At 38.6% G+C, this 17,324-nt stretch overlaps 1 protein-coding gene across 2 annotated transcripts; it reads right to left on the bottom strand.

Moving 5' to 3' along the window:
• Window positions 1-2,979: 2,979 nt before the first annotated feature.
• Window positions 2,980-16,619, bottom strand: slc35e4 (solute carrier family 35 member E4). 2 transcript variants are annotated; one of them, XM_004910496.4, is made up of 3 exons: window positions 16,140-16,619; window positions 14,901-15,730; window positions 2,980-6,289 (listed from the first exon to the last, which is right to left on the bottom strand). In XM_004910496.4, exons 2-3 carry the CDS (start codon window positions 15,532-15,534, stop codon window positions 5,850-5,852), a joined length of 1,074 nt encoding a protein of 357 aa, XP_004910553.1. In that variant the 5' UTR covers window positions 15,535-15,730; window positions 16,140-16,619; the 3' UTR covers window positions 2,980-5,849. The 2 variants fall into 2 exon arrangements, with proteins under 2 accessions (XP_004910553.1, XP_002931765.2); XM_002931719.5 differs by having other exon boundaries at window positions 14,901-15,626.
• Between the last annotated feature and the right edge of the window lie 705 nt (window positions 16,620-17,324).

Here is a 17,324-nt window from a genome sequence, read left to right as displayed (position 1 = left end):
TATAGTTTTTGAATTATTTGCCGCCTTCTTTTGCCTTTTTCCAACTTTCAAATGGGAGTCACTGAACCCGGCAGCCAAAAACTATTGCTCTGTGAGGCTACAATTGTATTGTTGCTTTTTATTTACTTCTCTCTCTATTCAAACCTTTTACTTTTCATATATCAATCTCTCACACCATTCCCTGGTTGCTAAGATAAATTGGACCCTACCAACCAGATAAGTACTGAAATTTCAAACTGGAGAGCTATGGAACAGAAAATGTGAAATAAATAAAAAGAACACAATTAATAAAAAATGAAGACCAGTTTCTTATTGTCTCATAATATTACTCTCTACATCATACTAAAATTTAACTCAAAGGTAAACAACCCCTTTAAGCTGAGCCAACATCACCCCACATAACCCCAGCGGCCAGGCCCACACTTTGGTTACCAGTATTTAAGGTATGCCCTCATACCTGTTCATAGAGTATATACCCCCTTTACAGAAATGGATTGGGTTGCAAATCTCCTGAATTTAACATACTGAATTTAACAGACACAATGTATTTTGCAATTTAATCTTTATTCGTTCATTTAAATTCACAGAAAACTATACAAGGCAATAAAATATAGTTAAAATCTGATTTTCCTTTAGTATCACACAATGGATGTTTGTATGCTCACGTTCATTTATTTAAAATCACACTAACTACAGAACTATGTGTTATAAATTTCTAGCTGCTGCTTAGAACATACAATATAGTAGCATTTTCAGAGATTTCTTGTGCTCTCACTAAATAGGTTCTGTTAATTACTTTATGGAAACATTTTATAGCCCTTTCGTTTTGCAACATTAAAGGAGAAGGAAATATCACTGGGGGGTGCCCTAGTGATTGTAATCACTTACCTAATACCCCAGGCTGTGCTCCTATTAGCAGAAAACTGCACCAGCCAAGGGTACAGGTAAGCGATCATCTTCCATCCTTCTCATGGTAAATGGGGCAATTATAGGCATTTTCTTGCTGCATTTTTTCTTTGCAAAAAAACAGATCATAATGCCCAAATTTGCACTCTTGATTATTGCTTGAACATGCTTTTATATGTTCGTGAAGGGGGGGGATTTGGGGCAGTAATTTTAGCAAGTGGGCACTTGGATCATCTTTTTCAAATGCTGGTGATAAAAATATGAGGGTTGCCAGGGTTAGCTTTCAAATGGCAATAAAGGGGAACACTGTAATTTGCTTGGGCTTCTAACTGCTCTCTGGTGCATATTTGAGCAACAGTTACAGCAATACCATCATATGTATCAGCTGTGTGTGTTGCTAACACCATTGTTATAAAAGATTTGGACATGTTTTCCTGAATGATGGGGGATCTGGGGTTTTCCGAATAAGGGGTCTTTCTGTAATTTGGATCTACTAAAAAATCATTTACACATTAAACCCAATAGGATTGTTCTGCATGCAATAAGAATTAATTATATCTTAGTTGGGATGAAGTACAGGTATGGGACCCATTATCCAGAATGCTCGGAACCTTGGGTTTTAATTAACACCAATAGGATTGTTTTGCCTCCAATGAGGATTAATTATATCTTAGTTGGGATCAGGTACAAGGTAATGTTTTATTACAGAGAAAAAGGTTATATTTTTTAAAAATGTGAATTATTTCCTTAAAATGGAGTCTATGGGTGATGGTCTTTCCGTAATTCGGAACTTTCTGGATAATGGGTTTCCGGATAAGGAGTCCCATACATGTACCAGGTATTGGCTTATTATTACAAAGAAAAAGGCCATCACTTTTAAAAACTTGAATTATTTCATTCATATGGAGTCTGTGGGAGATGGCCTTCCAGTAATTTGGAGCTTTCTGTATAATGGGTTTTCAGGTAAGGGATCCCATACCTATTACTAGATAGAGATCTACAGCAATCCCTAGCTGCTTCCACTGCTTTTATCTGCAATCAAACCCCCTGGCATACCTGATCTAATTAACCTAAAACTGGGGCAGGTATTATTTCTGGTATGTGCTGGGAACATTTTCCTGAGCTCCTATCTTTCGTTCTGAAACATTAATACGTGACTGTTGGAAATATTTTAAACAGAAATCCAGGCTTAAAGTCTCTGTTGCAGAATTATCATATGAATGAATCTCTGTACAGATTCATCATAGGCTGAACAAGTGTCCCTGAAGGAAGCATTTTATATTATCCCCCTTGCCTAGCAGATCAAAGATTCATGTTTCCAGTGGCAAATTTTTTTTCAATTTGGTTTGTATCAAATACTTGTATAAATCCAAAACCTGCAAACCTACAGTTTATTGATTTGATATTGTGTTACAAAATGGTTGCGGCACTTGACAGAATGGATGGCAATGTAAAACTCAGACATTTCACTGACTACATATAGTAACAATTACATTTGATCAAAATTTTCTTTATTTTATAGGCCTGTTTTTGCTTTGCTGATACACAACAGTAGTGTCTAATAGTGATGGGCGAAATAATTCAGCAGGCAGGGATTTGCTGCAAATTTCAGCATTTCGCCATTGGCGAAACGGAACAGATTCACTCATCACTAGGGTCTAATTCAAAAAGGCAGTTATCACATATTTTGTTCTGCATATTTCAGCTGGTGAGAAAAGCCCCAAACCATCTCCTTCCCATTTTCTGGAAAATGCCTGACCGTGGCAGTACAGGTGCTTTTCAGCCCAAAACGCATGGGCCATTTTCAGGACGGGAAAATCATTAAAATCAAAGGCGAGGCAACGGGCAGTTATAGCCTTGAATAACTGTAAATATAGTTGTATTAACTGTGGTGCAGTCTCATGATTTGGAGGCTTTTGTATGTAAGTGGAAAAAGGTTCAACCAGCAATGGTAAAACTGCAAATGTCCAAATAAAATATGGTCCCAAATGCAATCACAGTCACAGCAAACCAGTAGGCACTGCCACTTCAAATGGATGGTTAGACCAAATAGTATCTACAAACAAATTAGAATGAAGGACAAGCTTAATTTAATTAAAAGACATATACTGATTGCCTAAACCGTAACCACTCACCCCTTTTAACCAAATGTAATTACAAAGCAACTCTGTCCCTATTGCACAAAGAGAAAAACCATAAACTAATGTATAAATAATACAAAGTACCTAACTGCAGACAAACAAATAATAGTCTATAATCAAAATTAATATCTTAGGAGCTGCCACAAACAACAGCATCACAAAGGCTGCAAAATCACACATTCCATCTTACCAAACATAATTTACCCTGTACTACAATAAAATATGAGGATAATTTAAGTAATCTTGGATGTCCAAAGCCCTATACCTACTCTTATCTGATCTTAAAACTCCATGGTGAATACTGATCCTTAGATTTTACACTAGAGAGCACACAACCACTTATTTCCCTTTTATTCTAATAGCAATTAAAAATAGTGCAAACAAAAAATAAATCGTTTTCTAACACTAATCAGTATAGGCACATTCATATATCCCAGGACTGGCTGGGGGCATTTTACAGAAAGCTTGATTTATCTACCATATGGAGCAAACTGTTGAGGAGAGGAAGGCTTGCAATTCACCATGAATCTCCTGCATTATAACTTTGCATTTATCACTATAATTGCAGCTATGGAGGAATATACAGTATATCCGTTATATTTCTGACAAAATAATGCTTAATTTTTATGGCTCTCCATTCATTAAAACTAGAATAAGCACTGGGATGTATCATCCAAAGACTTCATTTTAGATGATATTGGCAGTATTAAATTAAGTATGAAAACATTTGGGGGCCTATTTATTATGCAGTGTAAAAAAAATGGAGTAATTTTTTTACACATTTTTTCTTCTGCAGGAAGCGGCGAAATTAGTCTTTACTTTACACAGCTTTTTACACCGTTTTTTCTTCAAATTTTACACAGCATAATAAATAGGCCCCTTGGTCTCTTTTTTTGGCCTGGAATCTCATTTGATACATACTTTACCACTATGTTTCGACAAAAATTGGCCATACACGGGCAGATTTTAGCTGCTGATTTTGCTCCTTCAGTCCCGGCAGCTTATCTGCCCGTGTTTGGGACACTCCGACAGGCCTACCCAACCGAAATCTGGCTAAAAATCTTTTCAAAGCTTATTGGCCTTATTGGTTCATTGATGAGGTCCTTGCTCCGATGGCCTGTATTCCCATCATTGTAACCCAATCATTTGGCCCTAGGGGATCAGATCAGTCTGATATCGCCCACCTCAAGGTGAAAGATCCACTTGTTTGGCAACAACATGGGGTGGGTGCTTTCATCTTAATATTCCAGTATAATACATTTAGTTGAGCTTTCAGTTCAGGGTCAGGGGAGTTTAAGTAAGCTAATAATGTACCATGTAGTCATTTATGTTGCACAAGTGATTGAATCCAGCAGTCTAGTAGCTATGCATTTCTAGACAAGATTGTTATTATATACATAATGTTTTAGCTTTATATGGTTAGTTAAAGGTAAACAAAAGGCCAAAAGCTTGTCCCTCTGTCTAAAGAACAGGTGTAGCATCCCAGGTTTGAAAGTTAGTTACTACCCACCTAACCAACCAAGTTTCAAGTTCTTTACTAAGTCTCTATTTTAGGACATTCAGATGGCTCGGTTTAAAACACGGTATGGCAACAGTTAAGAGGCAATTAAATAAATAAAACTCGTAGCAGCAACAGAAGCCTCAAATCCATCTGTACCCAGTGAGCTGCAATTATTAGGGTCAAACTTAGTAGAATACATATAAACACACAATTGGGACTTAAATCACATTAGAAACACAGGACACTTTTAAGCACAAACAACATTTGTTTTTTTTTTATGGTGATGTATAATTAGAACTCCCTAACTTTTTTTTATATATTCCATTTTTGGCACCACATAATATGATTAAAGCAGTGCCCATAGGAATTATTCCATAATGTAATCCAGAGGCAATCTATAGGTCACTTGTCTGGTACAGAAAGGTCCCCATTAAGTTCTCATTACTCGTGTACCAATGAGGGGTGTATTAAGGGATCATTCAGCATTCTGCATGTAGTTGCAAACTCTTTCATAAGAGACAGAAACAACTATTACCTGCAGTAAGCATTTTGTACTGTGACTGCTTGCTTTGGAAATGGAGACTGCATGTTAATATTAGGTAGCTGCTAGAACTACTGACATTGTTCTCATATGCTGTGCAGCTACACAGGATACATAAGCTGGTACAGCAGTGCTTGTGTAGTTAGCTGGGCACTAGAAGACGTGGAACCAAATTTACTAATATAGGCTTGTACAGTTACCCATAACAACCAAACAGGATTTGGTTTTGTAGTTGTCTACTTCAACTTTGAAAACAAAAGAAAAGCTCTAAATGGTTGCTGTGGGTAACGGCACTAGAGCAATGTTGCACCTTTGTGAGTATATGGTCCCCCCTGTCCCTGTTTGTATTATAAATAATACATATCCAGTCTATGTATGTTGTACTACTGAAATGTTATACCTAATCTATATTGACTCTTTTTATAAATTCTACAATGGCAAATGGACAATGAACAATATTGCAAGTAGAACCAATATCAAAATGGGTTAGTCCTCTGAAGAGGATACTAGTACTAGATTATACCGTTTCTTGAAAGAAACACTAAGTCACAGATGCCTTCTAGGCCAGTGATTGCCCTGTCTTGTTTATGTCATTAGAATTGTGCTTTTCTTATACTCTTACATCTCTGCAGAATCCAGGTGATCTTATATGATAGAGATCTTTCAGTAAAACTACTTCCAAGCAAAATGGCAGTCACCTTCATATCCGGGCCTCAAAAACAAAATTCAGCTTTTGCTTTGGCATCTTTGAAAACTGAGTTCACTCAGATTTGGTATGTCTTTCTGTTGCACGACGACGTTTCCCATAAGCAAAGTGTTCAGATATCAGATCACAGTTATGATACATAAACATTCCTGCCAAGGTAAGTCCTATTCCAATGTAGCTAAGTACCGTCAGATGACTTCCAAAGAGGACTCGAGACAAAACAAGGTTCCCCACAATATTCAAATTCCCAAGCACATGTATGGTAACAGCGGATGTAAATGTGATGACGCAGAAGCTGGCAAGGTTGTACAGAACCGATCCCATGCAGCTCAGAAGGATGAAAAGCCAAAGTCTATTATCACAGTCCGGTGGCACCTCCCATACTACTTCACTCTCCAGCACTATGGCAGCTAAAAACAGAATACAAAAGCTGGGGATGGACATTAGGTACAGCAGTTTTACAGAGTGAATTTTTTCTTCCTTCAGAAGTGAACCTAAAAAGGGAAAAAAAAAAAAATTACAATTATGCCATGTCATGAAACATAACCCCATATAGGATTGCTTGGTATAACACTGAAATCAGGAAAGAGTGAGTTTGATTCTTGTCCGCTATTGTGACCTTAGAACAGGTCCCTTTTCTTTTTCTTTTTTATCTCCACTGGCATAGCTACACCAAAGAAGAAAATGCTGATCAGCTCCCTTCTGCCCCAGAATCACTGTCCATTGGCAGACAAGGCATCAGTCTGTTAGCGCACAGATTTAATTCAAAGAATTGGAGGGTGCAGTGTTATCCAGGTGCAGCACTAAAAACATTTATAACTGCCGATGCAAAGTAGAGGAACTATCTATTACCCAGGAACACTTGGGTCTTGGGTTTTCCACATAGAATGTCTTTCTTGTAAATACATTTACTTAAAGGGGAACTCTGGCTTCTGAAACAAAATTTGTTAGTGACCCACACATCACAGAAACCCCTAGTAAGATCTATCACTGTAATCTGTTCCTTCAAAATGTATGAATAAATATGATTTTTATATGCTAAAATCCAGATGCAAAACAATTCTTCTGCATCATTTGAAATCATGGTAGGGGAGGAGGGACTTAAACATTGGTGTTCCAAATTGTAACAACTTCTCCACAGCTTACAGACAGCATGCAGGAAATACAGTACATAGCACTGCACTGTAATGTTTCTTATTGACATTATGTGTGTATGAAATTGTGGGATTTGGAGGATGAAGGCTGAGGACAGTCAACTACTGTTATTTGATTCTCAAAGTAGTCAGATCATCAGGAGGCCAGTCTTAGGTAACTGTTCTAAACCATATTATTGCATAAAAAAAAATAATTAAAAGGCTGCATATTTTTTAACTGATGTAAAAAGCTCAAGTTGTGTTTGGGTGGAGCTCCCTTTTAAAAACTTGCCATTGATATGTCGGTTATCATCACATGCAGGATACTGTCTAATTATAACAGAAATTTAAGAATTGGTTGAGATTGGAAATGGCAATGCTGGATTACTGGATAATAGATGTCATACCTGTAGTACATTTCTCTTCTGGAACTTACAGCTGTTTTAATGCAGAACATATGCCACACCATAAAATTAGAGAGATGCCAGTAAAAAAGCTGGAACACTAGTGTCACAGTAATCTTTACTTTAGGGAATTGGGATTCAATAAGCACAAAAATCTGGAAGCGCAAAACCAAAACTGCTGGAAAAGAATAAATTAGTGTAGGTTTTATTCTTAAACAACAACAGTTTCTGCTAATGTGATTCAAAAATTCCACAGCGGTTTTGAGCCTTTTTTTTAGCCTTTACCTGGGTTCAGCTAGCAACTGTTCTGCTTTTTAGGGCTGTGGCACACGGGGAGATAAGTCGCCGCGTGACAAATCTCCCTTGTCGCGGGCGACTAATCTCCCAAAATCCCACCGGCTAAAATGTAAATCGCCGGTGGGATGGCATATGCGGCGCTGTGACTTCGGCAAATATATGCCATCCCACCGGCCTCTCGGGGCAACTTTGGCGATTTCGGCAAATCACAACGCCGCATATGCCATCCCACCGGTGATTTACATTTTAGCCGGTGGGATGGCATTTCGGGAGATTAGTCGCCCACGACAAGGGAGATTTGTCCCATGTGCCACAGCCCTAAAAAGCAGAACAGTTGCTAGCTGAACCCAGGTAAAGGCTAAAAAAAAGGCTCAAAACCGCTGTGGAATTTTTCCACAGCCCTTAATACCTATTCAGCACAAAGGGGTATTTTGCTAGGCTAAAAGCAATCAAACTCAGGTTTTGAACCCTCTAATAATAATGTATTTACATCAATAGCTGTCACTGACAAGGAGCTAGCTATTGCTTACGTTACTTTATGTGCCATATGCCTATCATAGACCAGCCAGTAGATATCAGGGGATGCTGGGAGTTTAACATTGAAACCCTTTAGAGTCCTGGGTCCAAAGAACAAATTTGCTCTGCCATGCCATAAAACCAGCCCTTCTAAAAATTCAGCCATACATTCAATAATAAAAAGTACTGTATAATTCAGAACAACGTAACATAAGTGAGTAAGTACTGGGTGATAGATTTTCTTGCAACAATAAAAGAGATTTAGTGTGCCCTGGCACCACGAGTCTTTTACAGGCACTTAAAGTTTGACTTTTTTAGTCAGGAATGTTTATTTCTCTACAAGGTGACTTAACACTGGGCTGAACATTTGATCATAATTGTTTCTTTAGCTTTGCATCCCCTAACTGTACAAAGATTAGTCCCTACAAAAACCTTTGTGCCACTAGACAAACTACCGTATATACTCGAGTATAAGCCGATCCGAATATAAGCCAAGGTACCTAATTTTACCTAAGAAAACTGGAAAAACTTATTGACGAGTATAAGCCTAGGGTGGGAAATGCAGCAGCTACTGCTAAGTTTTAACAATAAAAATAAATACCAATGAAATTTCATTAATTGAGGCATCAGTGGGGTATATGTTTTTCAATATTTATTTCAAAGAAAAACTAGCTCTGTAAGCGGAGAAGAGGGTCAACAAAAACAATATGAGTACTACCCCACGCTCATTGCACATTGGCAAACTGGCAGCAGACCCAGTCCCGGAGGGATGTAAGGGGAAATAAGTATTGCTAGTGGGAGCCTAGGCCAGGGCACTGGAGGGTCTGGTTGCGGGGGGCCTAATTTGCACACAAAGGAGAGAGAGTGCTAGTCTAGAGGGACCCATGGCACCCGACTAAGCCGAGGGTGACTTTTTCAGCACATTTTGGGTGCTGAAAAACTAGGCTTATACTCGAGTATATACAGTAAGCCTGAAGTTATGCCAGCCAGGGGTCAGAGTATTAGCAAGACAACATGTTTGGGGCATGTTATAAATAGAAGCAGTTGGGTCATGTTTAACCAATTGCATTCAAATCATTTTATGATGGGATTTTTGGGTTGGTAAATACCCTATACAGGAATTATTTTTACTTTGTTAAATAAGAATGTTACAAATTACTTATTGGTGCACAAAGCATACCTTCTTTGCATATTTTCTTTTAAACATAAAAAATTAGTTGCCATATTGCTGACCATGAAAAGGAATACATGTAAGGAGTTTGTATACATTTTAATATAATGTACCGACTGGGGGGCAGACAGGCAAGTTAAAATTGGTGCATAGGGCAGCTGTTTACAGATAGGTAACAGATAAAGTGTGTAGAATACAGTTTTACTTCTTACACTGAAAGATGGCATTATTGAGGCAATCTAGACTTAAGCATAATGGTATACTCATAAGACAACAGTGCCATTTTTTTCTACAGTTCTGTGCATATTAGTTATGCGTCACTGGTTTAGAGTCTGTTAAAGGGAAATAAAAGGAGGCTTAAGCCACCTTATAAATCCACTTTATTTAATCCCTCCTTTTTGTTCCTTATTTCTCCTGATTCATTCTATGGTCATAATTAGTGAAAGATTTTTCCTTTGTGCATGTGGGTGCAGTAATTGCTCTTTGCTCTTCTCCTGACAAAAGTAGCCCTTTTTGACTCTGCAGTTGTAGTGGGGGCCTGTGCAGGGGCCCTATCACCTATAATTGGCTTTATGTCTCTTTATTAATAGCTCTAAACTTAGTAATATAGAAGTCTGCACAGCTTAGTGTCCCAAAGAAAATGAGCAGGTGGCATGTCCTTTGAAGTATTCCTGGAAGCTTGCCCTGTATAGAATTACAACTTACCATAACAGGCAGTGTATGCCTCTTTCTGGTAATTACTGAATATTCTGCTCCCTGGTGTTGTTTGCAGCCCTTGACTGGATCATTTCAAACTTAGCTTATGTTTTACTTTTGCAGTCATATTCTGGCAGGCTGGGCAGTTCCTCTGTGTTACTAAAAATGCAGATTTTTACTTGCATGAACAGATTTTTCATCTTTGATCACTCCTTACACTGAATCATGTACACTTATGCTAACTTTTAACCAATGGGCACATGATTCTGTGGAAGGAAAGCACCTTGTAAGCGGATTTTTACTGTCTGCAAACAGTGAAGGAGAAATCAATGAAAGCTTTGATCAGGTGACACAGCAGGCTGTAATATAATACATGTTGCAAAAGTATAGATAGAAAAACATATACAGGTATTGGACCCCTTATCCGGAAACCCGTTATCCAGAAAGCTCCGAATTACAGAATGCCCGTCTCCCATAGACTCCATTTTAATCAAATAATTCAGAATTTTAAAACTGATTTCCTTTTTTTATGTAGAAATAAAACAGAACCTTGTAATTGATTCCAACCAAGATATAATTAATCCTTAGTGGATGCAAAACAATCCTATTGGGTTTAATTAATGTTTTATTGATTTTTTTGTAGACTTAAGGTATGGAGATCCAAATTACGGAAAGACCCCTTATCCGGAATACCCTTGGTCCCGAGCATTCTGGATAATGGGTCCTATACCTGTAGTACAAAAATGTATGCATTGGTGCAGAAATCACATGTGTTTTGTAAATATAGCATTTATGTCCCTTTCAAGGAAATCTAAAGCATAAAAAACAATATGACTAAAATGCTGTATTTTATTCACTTAATTTACTATATCAGCTTAGAGGTTTAGCAGCTCTCTAACAGTAATGAGCCATACCTTCCAATTTTTCTACAGAGCCTTCCTATCTTAGATCTTGTTAGGGCTATAGCAAACATGGAGATAAGTCGCCCGCGGTAAACCGCGGCAACTAATCTCCTGAAAATATTTTCCCACTGGCAATAATGTAAATTGGTGGTGGTAAAACACATGCATTGCTTCAGTTTTGAGAAACAGTCTGATGTTTCCTTGTGAGGCCCGCAGTAGAGAAGATCTATTGCGGGTAACTAATCTACTCGTGTTTCATCACCCGTAGGATGTCTTTTGTGCACCAGTAGCAATGCACATGCTTATTATACTCTGGCTGCAGTTAAAAAGCTAATGCTGGCTATACACTGGGCAATACGTTTGCAGCTTATTGGCTGGGGGCCTCCGAATTCCTTCTTCCCCTTACCGATCAATATCTATTGGGGCAGGTTTAAAATTCAGGGGGCAGACTACATTAGGACAGGGTTCCATAGGCCTGCAGTATGAGTGTACCAGAACAGGCATGAGATTTGCTCATCTGGCAACGTCACCAAACAAGGATCTTAAGGATGCCAGTTTAAACTTACATTAGCAGACAGTGAGGTTACAACTGTTGTTGTAACTGAGGCTAGTAGGCTGGTTATAAATTAGGGAGGCACAGAATCCGGGATTTGGTTCGGGATTCAGCCAAGATTTGGCCTTTTTTGGCAAGATTTGGATTCAGCTGCATCCCTAGTATAACTCAATTCAGATACAAAATGTGATGGTGTCTGTGCTACTATCATTTAGACATTGAATTTACTTTTGAGGATAAAAACTCACAAAACACGTGTGTAAGTGTTAAAGCCTTATACTGAATTTAACAACCTGTTTTGCTAGGGTAACTCTACTCCAATCGGTCGTATGCAGGAATTTGCAGATAAATAACAAGAGGCCATTTTGGTCTTTATATAATATGCTACTGTTCCTCAGAACATATAAATTATCCGCACCCATCTCCTCATGCACAACATTTCCACACCTACTTCAGTACATAGCATTATGATCCGGATGTCCGGATAGTGCATTATATAAATATGAATAATATATCTTGTTTAATCCACTACATAATCCACTGTCAGCAGGAGCAGAAATATGATCTGTCAGGAAGTGGCGGTCTGGTCCCTGCTTATCTAGGGGTACACTTTTTGTGGTATTTTGCACTAGTATCATAATGTGTTTCTGAAACCCATACGTGTTTCGGGAAACACCTGTTTCCTTATGATACTTTCTAATTGCAAATATCTGTGAAAAGTAATTTCATTTAATTGCAACCAGTAAACATGGTGTGCCATTGTATAAGCCAATTTCCTGAAGTAGGTGCCAAGGAGTATTACCAGCTCCACCTATTAATCTGAAGAAAAAACAAGACTGTGTTTTAAAGACAGCCTGGGTTTGTTTTTTATTACCATGGCCCCAGAGCTAGTTTGCAGTGCTAGTATTAATTTTCATTATAGTATATAGAATACTGGGCAACAATATGAAGAGTTATATGCATAAAGCAACGTACAGTTTGGATGCAATCTCTTTTCCCACAATGCAGTGTTTTTTTCCCAGTATTTCAGCATAAAAATGGATATGGGTTCTTGAAATCTACTATTATATAGATGAATATAGTTTTAAATATTCATTAGGTTTCCAGTCCAATTAAATTTACCAGTGGTACTGAGTTGTTTTGTATATGTGGGATTAATGAAACAGAGGAATTGGCCAACATTTCTCATTGTGAGCATTTATTGAGGTGATATAATATGTTTTCTTACCCAAAAGGTTACCCATATGTTTTCTTACCCAAAAGGTTGCAAGTACAATTGTATAGTCAAGACACACAAGAGTGTCAGTCCCAAAACTTTCTAGGTAACACAGATGACAGGAACTTCTCAGAAATACTTCCCAGCTCATGCTGACTTGTAAACTGCATGGCTCCTACCCAGGCTGCTAATCCAATGCCATCCTAAATGTGTGGCTAGCTCACCCCAAGGGATTCCAGCAAAGGCAGGCTGAAGGCCAGTTAGTGGGAAATACTCATTTGCTCTTGTAGATATCCCAGGAAGCATATTGTGAAGGTCAGCTATGGTGAAATCTTATATGATCACTTATCTGCTCTACACAGCAATAATATCATTGGGTACTGGAAAAAGAGGTCCCGACTACATTTTAAGACAAATAGGCTTAAAGGCACAGTTCAGTGTAAAAATGAAACTGGATTAAATAGACTGCACAAAGTAAAAATTATTTCTAATATAGTTAGGGCAGTGCTGTCCAACTTCTGTGGCACTGAGGGCCGGAATTTTTCCGGCCTCCGTGGTTGAGGGCCGATAATGGAAGCTAGTATTGACCACTCCTCTTTTTAAAACCACACCCACTTGAAACCAAACCCATCACATGACCATAGCCATATTAATGGTGGTAGTACAGAAAAAACCTGCCATACTCTGCCTTCCCTACTCTGCCTGTGTTTGCCATACTCTGCCTTCCCTACCCTGCCTGTGTTTGCCATACTCTGCCTTCCCTACCCTGCCTGTGTTTGCCATACTCTGCCTGCCCCACCCTGCCTGTGTGTGCCATACTCTGCCTTCCCTACCCTGCCTGTGTGTATGGCACACACAGGCAGCATAGGGCAGGCAGAGTATGGCACACACAGGCAGCCTACAGTGACACAATGCTGCCACTGCTCCTACAGTCTGCACAATAACTATATATTTAAAAACTTTTTAATTGCAGTACCACCTCAGTATATGTTCTTTTTATAGTGTGCAGGGTTTATTTTTGGGTTTCTACTGCTCCTACAGTCTGTCTGAGGTGTGAACAGGTGAACAATGTGGGTGATTACAGCCTGAGCCTGAGGTGTGAACAATGCAGGGGATGAACAATGTAGGGATTAAATGGTGTGAACAACACAGGGGATTACATTTTTAAACAATACAGGGGGTTTACAGCCTGAATCAGGTGTTAACCATGCAGGGGGCCAGTACTGATACCATTTAAAGCTTACACAAAGGTAAGTTATCAAAGCAGCCAGACAGGTGGGGGGCCACACAGAGAGCGGGCCGCCAGTTGGACAGCACTGAGTTAGGCAAAAATGTAATTGATAAAGGCTGAAGTGAGCAGTTGTCTAACATAATGGCCAGAACACTACTTCCTACTTTCAGCTCTCTAACCTCTTAGTCAGTGACTTTAGGGGGGGGGGCACATGGGACATAACTGTTCAGTTAGTTTTTGAGCACGCGGGTCAGATTCAAAAGCAAAGTAACTGAACAGTAATGTCCCATATGGGCCCCCCTCAAGTCACTGATTGGTTACTGACTGCTAAGTGTTTGTAAAGCTGTAAAGCAGGAAGTAGCTTTCTGGCTATTGTTAGACATCTGCTCACTCCAGCCTTTATTGACTATTGATTACATTTTAGCAGTCTCTCTTACCTTATTTAATTTTTTCACTGAACTATTCCTTTAAAGTCCTATTGCCCTAAGGTTTTTTGTGTTTTATTTTTTTCATTCTTTTCAGCAAATGATAGTCAATGAAAAGTTACATCTTTAAGGATTAGTTGGGTCAGAAATGTAAAAATGCGCTTGAAAATCCAAGGCATTAGCCCACCAACAATAATTGCTAGAGCAGCAGTGCTATTACATAAATATTTACTAAAAATTGGCTAGTCTATGCTCTGCAAGATTTCATGGGGCTACCCCATCTTTTAATATTTAAACTACTGTATATAATACACTTAGCTGAGAGTAAATACTGACAGCACATGCTCAGAGATGACATTCATACACAGGTACCTAAACCTATGATTATTTATGTAATGACAGGAGGGCACAGCGTCCAGTTCCAAATCAACAATGAAAGCCATTTTAATAAAGGATTTTATGCTACTTCCTGCAGGAGAATGTAATCTTATTGGGAGGGTAACACAAATAGTCACTGTTTTTGGTTAGTTTCCTATAAGCCTGAAACATTTATTTACTTACTTTGTTGTATAGATTTGAGTCCCCTGAGAAAAGTGGAAGCAAAAAGGTAGAAGCAGCCGGTTTGGTCAAACTGCACCTCTCCAATAATGCTAAAACAAGCACCCAGGCAAATGGGGACCATGGCAGTGTACTTCAGTGTGTTGTGTCTGGTGCCCAGAAATACTTTCGAAAGGAACAGTGTAAAGATAGGTGTTGTGGTATAAATCATCTGTGCAAAAGAGAGCTGCACACAACTTAGACCAAGGTTTCCGAAGGCAATGCTGGAGCAGAAAGTTAGACTCAAAAGGAATACTTTAAATCTGGCGTTAGCATTCAATGCCACTTCTTCTTCTGCCTTTAAATTCAGAAGGCCAAACCTTATAAGTGGGTAGTCCAGCAGAATAGCAGTAAGCATATGAAAAGAAGACAGCAGTAAGGGGTACTTGAAGTTGTACACTGCAAAGATCCATTTGTTCAGACTCGATATGGTTGTGCCAGTTACCAGCCATAGAAGTACTGATGCTATAATGTAAATTATGGGTGCTCTTTTCTCCTTCCGTGGTATGACCACCATAGGCTCAATGACAGTAGCAGGGGGTGCTCCATCATTAGGTTCCATGTCAACCTCATCTTTACGGCTTGGTGCTAAACACATTGGTTCTTCAGGTAATCCTGTAGCAAGTAGGCACGCGTTCTTCCTTACTGTAGATACACATTTCAGTATGAATAGGAAGAGTACGTGGTAACCTACAAATAAAGGTCCAGCTTCAGTTAAGATTAAAAAAAAATGTCTTTTATAATGTCGCCTTTCATTGGCGTATTTTATTAGTTCTTGTCCTGGGGCAGTTGTGCTGTAAAGTCAAAGTGAGTCATTGTTAGAATTTTGTTATTTATTCTTGTAAACATACCAATAAAAAGTCAGAATTTATAGGGGATAATACACTGCCTATTGCAAAATACACAGGTATTAAGTTCACATAAAGGCAAAAGGGCATTAATACAGGTCATGGAACTCCCAGGTGAGTTTCAGTGTCCTTTCATTGTACAAAAGTGGGTTCAGCATATTAATATTATATACAAGTTTGAATGAGTCAGGTTACAAAAGGGATATCACAAAGCACCAATTCTAAATGATGACATCGCTAAGCATTGTTTATAAGAAGAATGTCTTTTAGAGGTTATTCAAGGCTTCTGGGTATTTTAATTAAACAATACATATGTACAGCCTATTCTGAATAACAAATAATGCTTTCCACTAACCTCTGTGTAGTTCTGGAAATCACTGCCGTGGAGCCATTGTTCACCTTCACGTGTCCTCCTTTCAGACTGAGAGAGACAGGCTGAATGAATTCCTAGACTCATCTAGAAGGTAGCATAACGTGTATCAATGGGCTTTATTATTCTTCCTCAGTCAAAGCTCAGGAGAGATCTGCAATCCCAGAGCAAGGCTGAAGAGGAAAGCAACATCCCCTAATCTTGCTCCTCCTGTAAATATCCTGTGCTGTGCTCCTTTCTATAGAGAGAATATTGCAGAGATGGAGCTGCACTGTGAGCTCATCAGATACTAAATCAAGAAAAAGGAAAACATAAGCTGCTGTTAGTCACTGCCCCATAGCAACCAACACGCACTGTGTACAATCTGTCTGTAGTGATAATGGCAAGTCACAGGCGTGCTGTCTGACTGTGCTTCATTTCCATAAGTGCTTCCCTATGGACAATGACAGGCTGTAACGTCAGATGGGGACATAATATAAAGGGCTGGCATTCAGCCCCCTCCCTAGAACATCCCATCCCGTTTGAGGTCAGCTTTCCAAATTTAGACCCCCACCATGTCCTAGAAAAACTTAAAGTAAACAGCAGCTGGCACTGAGTGAGTTATAACTGGTGTATTGCCTTAGCAGTGTAACACATGCATCACGATTGTTTTTATAACATGAACACTTATGCTGCCATCCAGGGACAAAATGAAGAATTTAGTAAAAGGGTTAAAGGGGAACTGCACCTACAGGTTCACATACTGTACATTTTAATTTTTATAGCTTGTTTTTTAAAAAATATAATTCTATCCATCCCAACATTAAACGGCTATTTGGTTACCACGGTTACAGAAATGTTAGAAAACCTGGACATTTGATTCATAAAAAATTGCCCCTTTAAAATAATGAAGCCTTCTATTCAAGTGTTGTTTTGATTTGTATACATTTTTAAATTAGATTTAAACATCTTTTACAAATTTCGAAAACAGCTGAAAACATGAAACCAAAGACATTTCATTAAGAATTAATTATGTTGTTTAGCTTATGAGTGAATATTAGCAAAGAGATGCTTGCTGTGAAAAGAATAGGCATGTTTTTCAGGATCTGCTTCAAAACTACAACTCCCACAATCCTTCTTCAGCACAAGGTAATTGAATTCTAAACCATGCCCAGATTAGGTTGTATCTTT

This window comes from Xenopus tropicalis, chromosome 1 (genome assembly GCF_000004195.4).
Source record: "Xenopus tropicalis strain Nigerian chromosome 1, UCB_Xtro_10.0, whole genome shotgun sequence".
Taxonomy (NCBI): Eukaryota; Metazoa; Chordata; class Amphibia; order Anura; family Pipidae; genus Xenopus; species Xenopus tropicalis.
Note: the sequence above shows the minus strand (reverse complement) of the source record. Positions and strands in the feature narration are given on the sequence as shown.

Excerpts from the sequence above, each read along its gene's own strand:
- slc35e4 (XM_004910496.4), bottom strand. The coding sequence starts at position 15,534 with ATGTGTTTAGCACCAAGCCGTAAAGATGAGGTTGACATGGAACCTAAT. Across the intron at positions 6,290-14,900 it reads ACTCAAATCTATACAACAAA|GTTCACTTCTGAAGGAAGAA; the intron begins GTAAGTAAATAA and ends TTCCCTTTTTAG.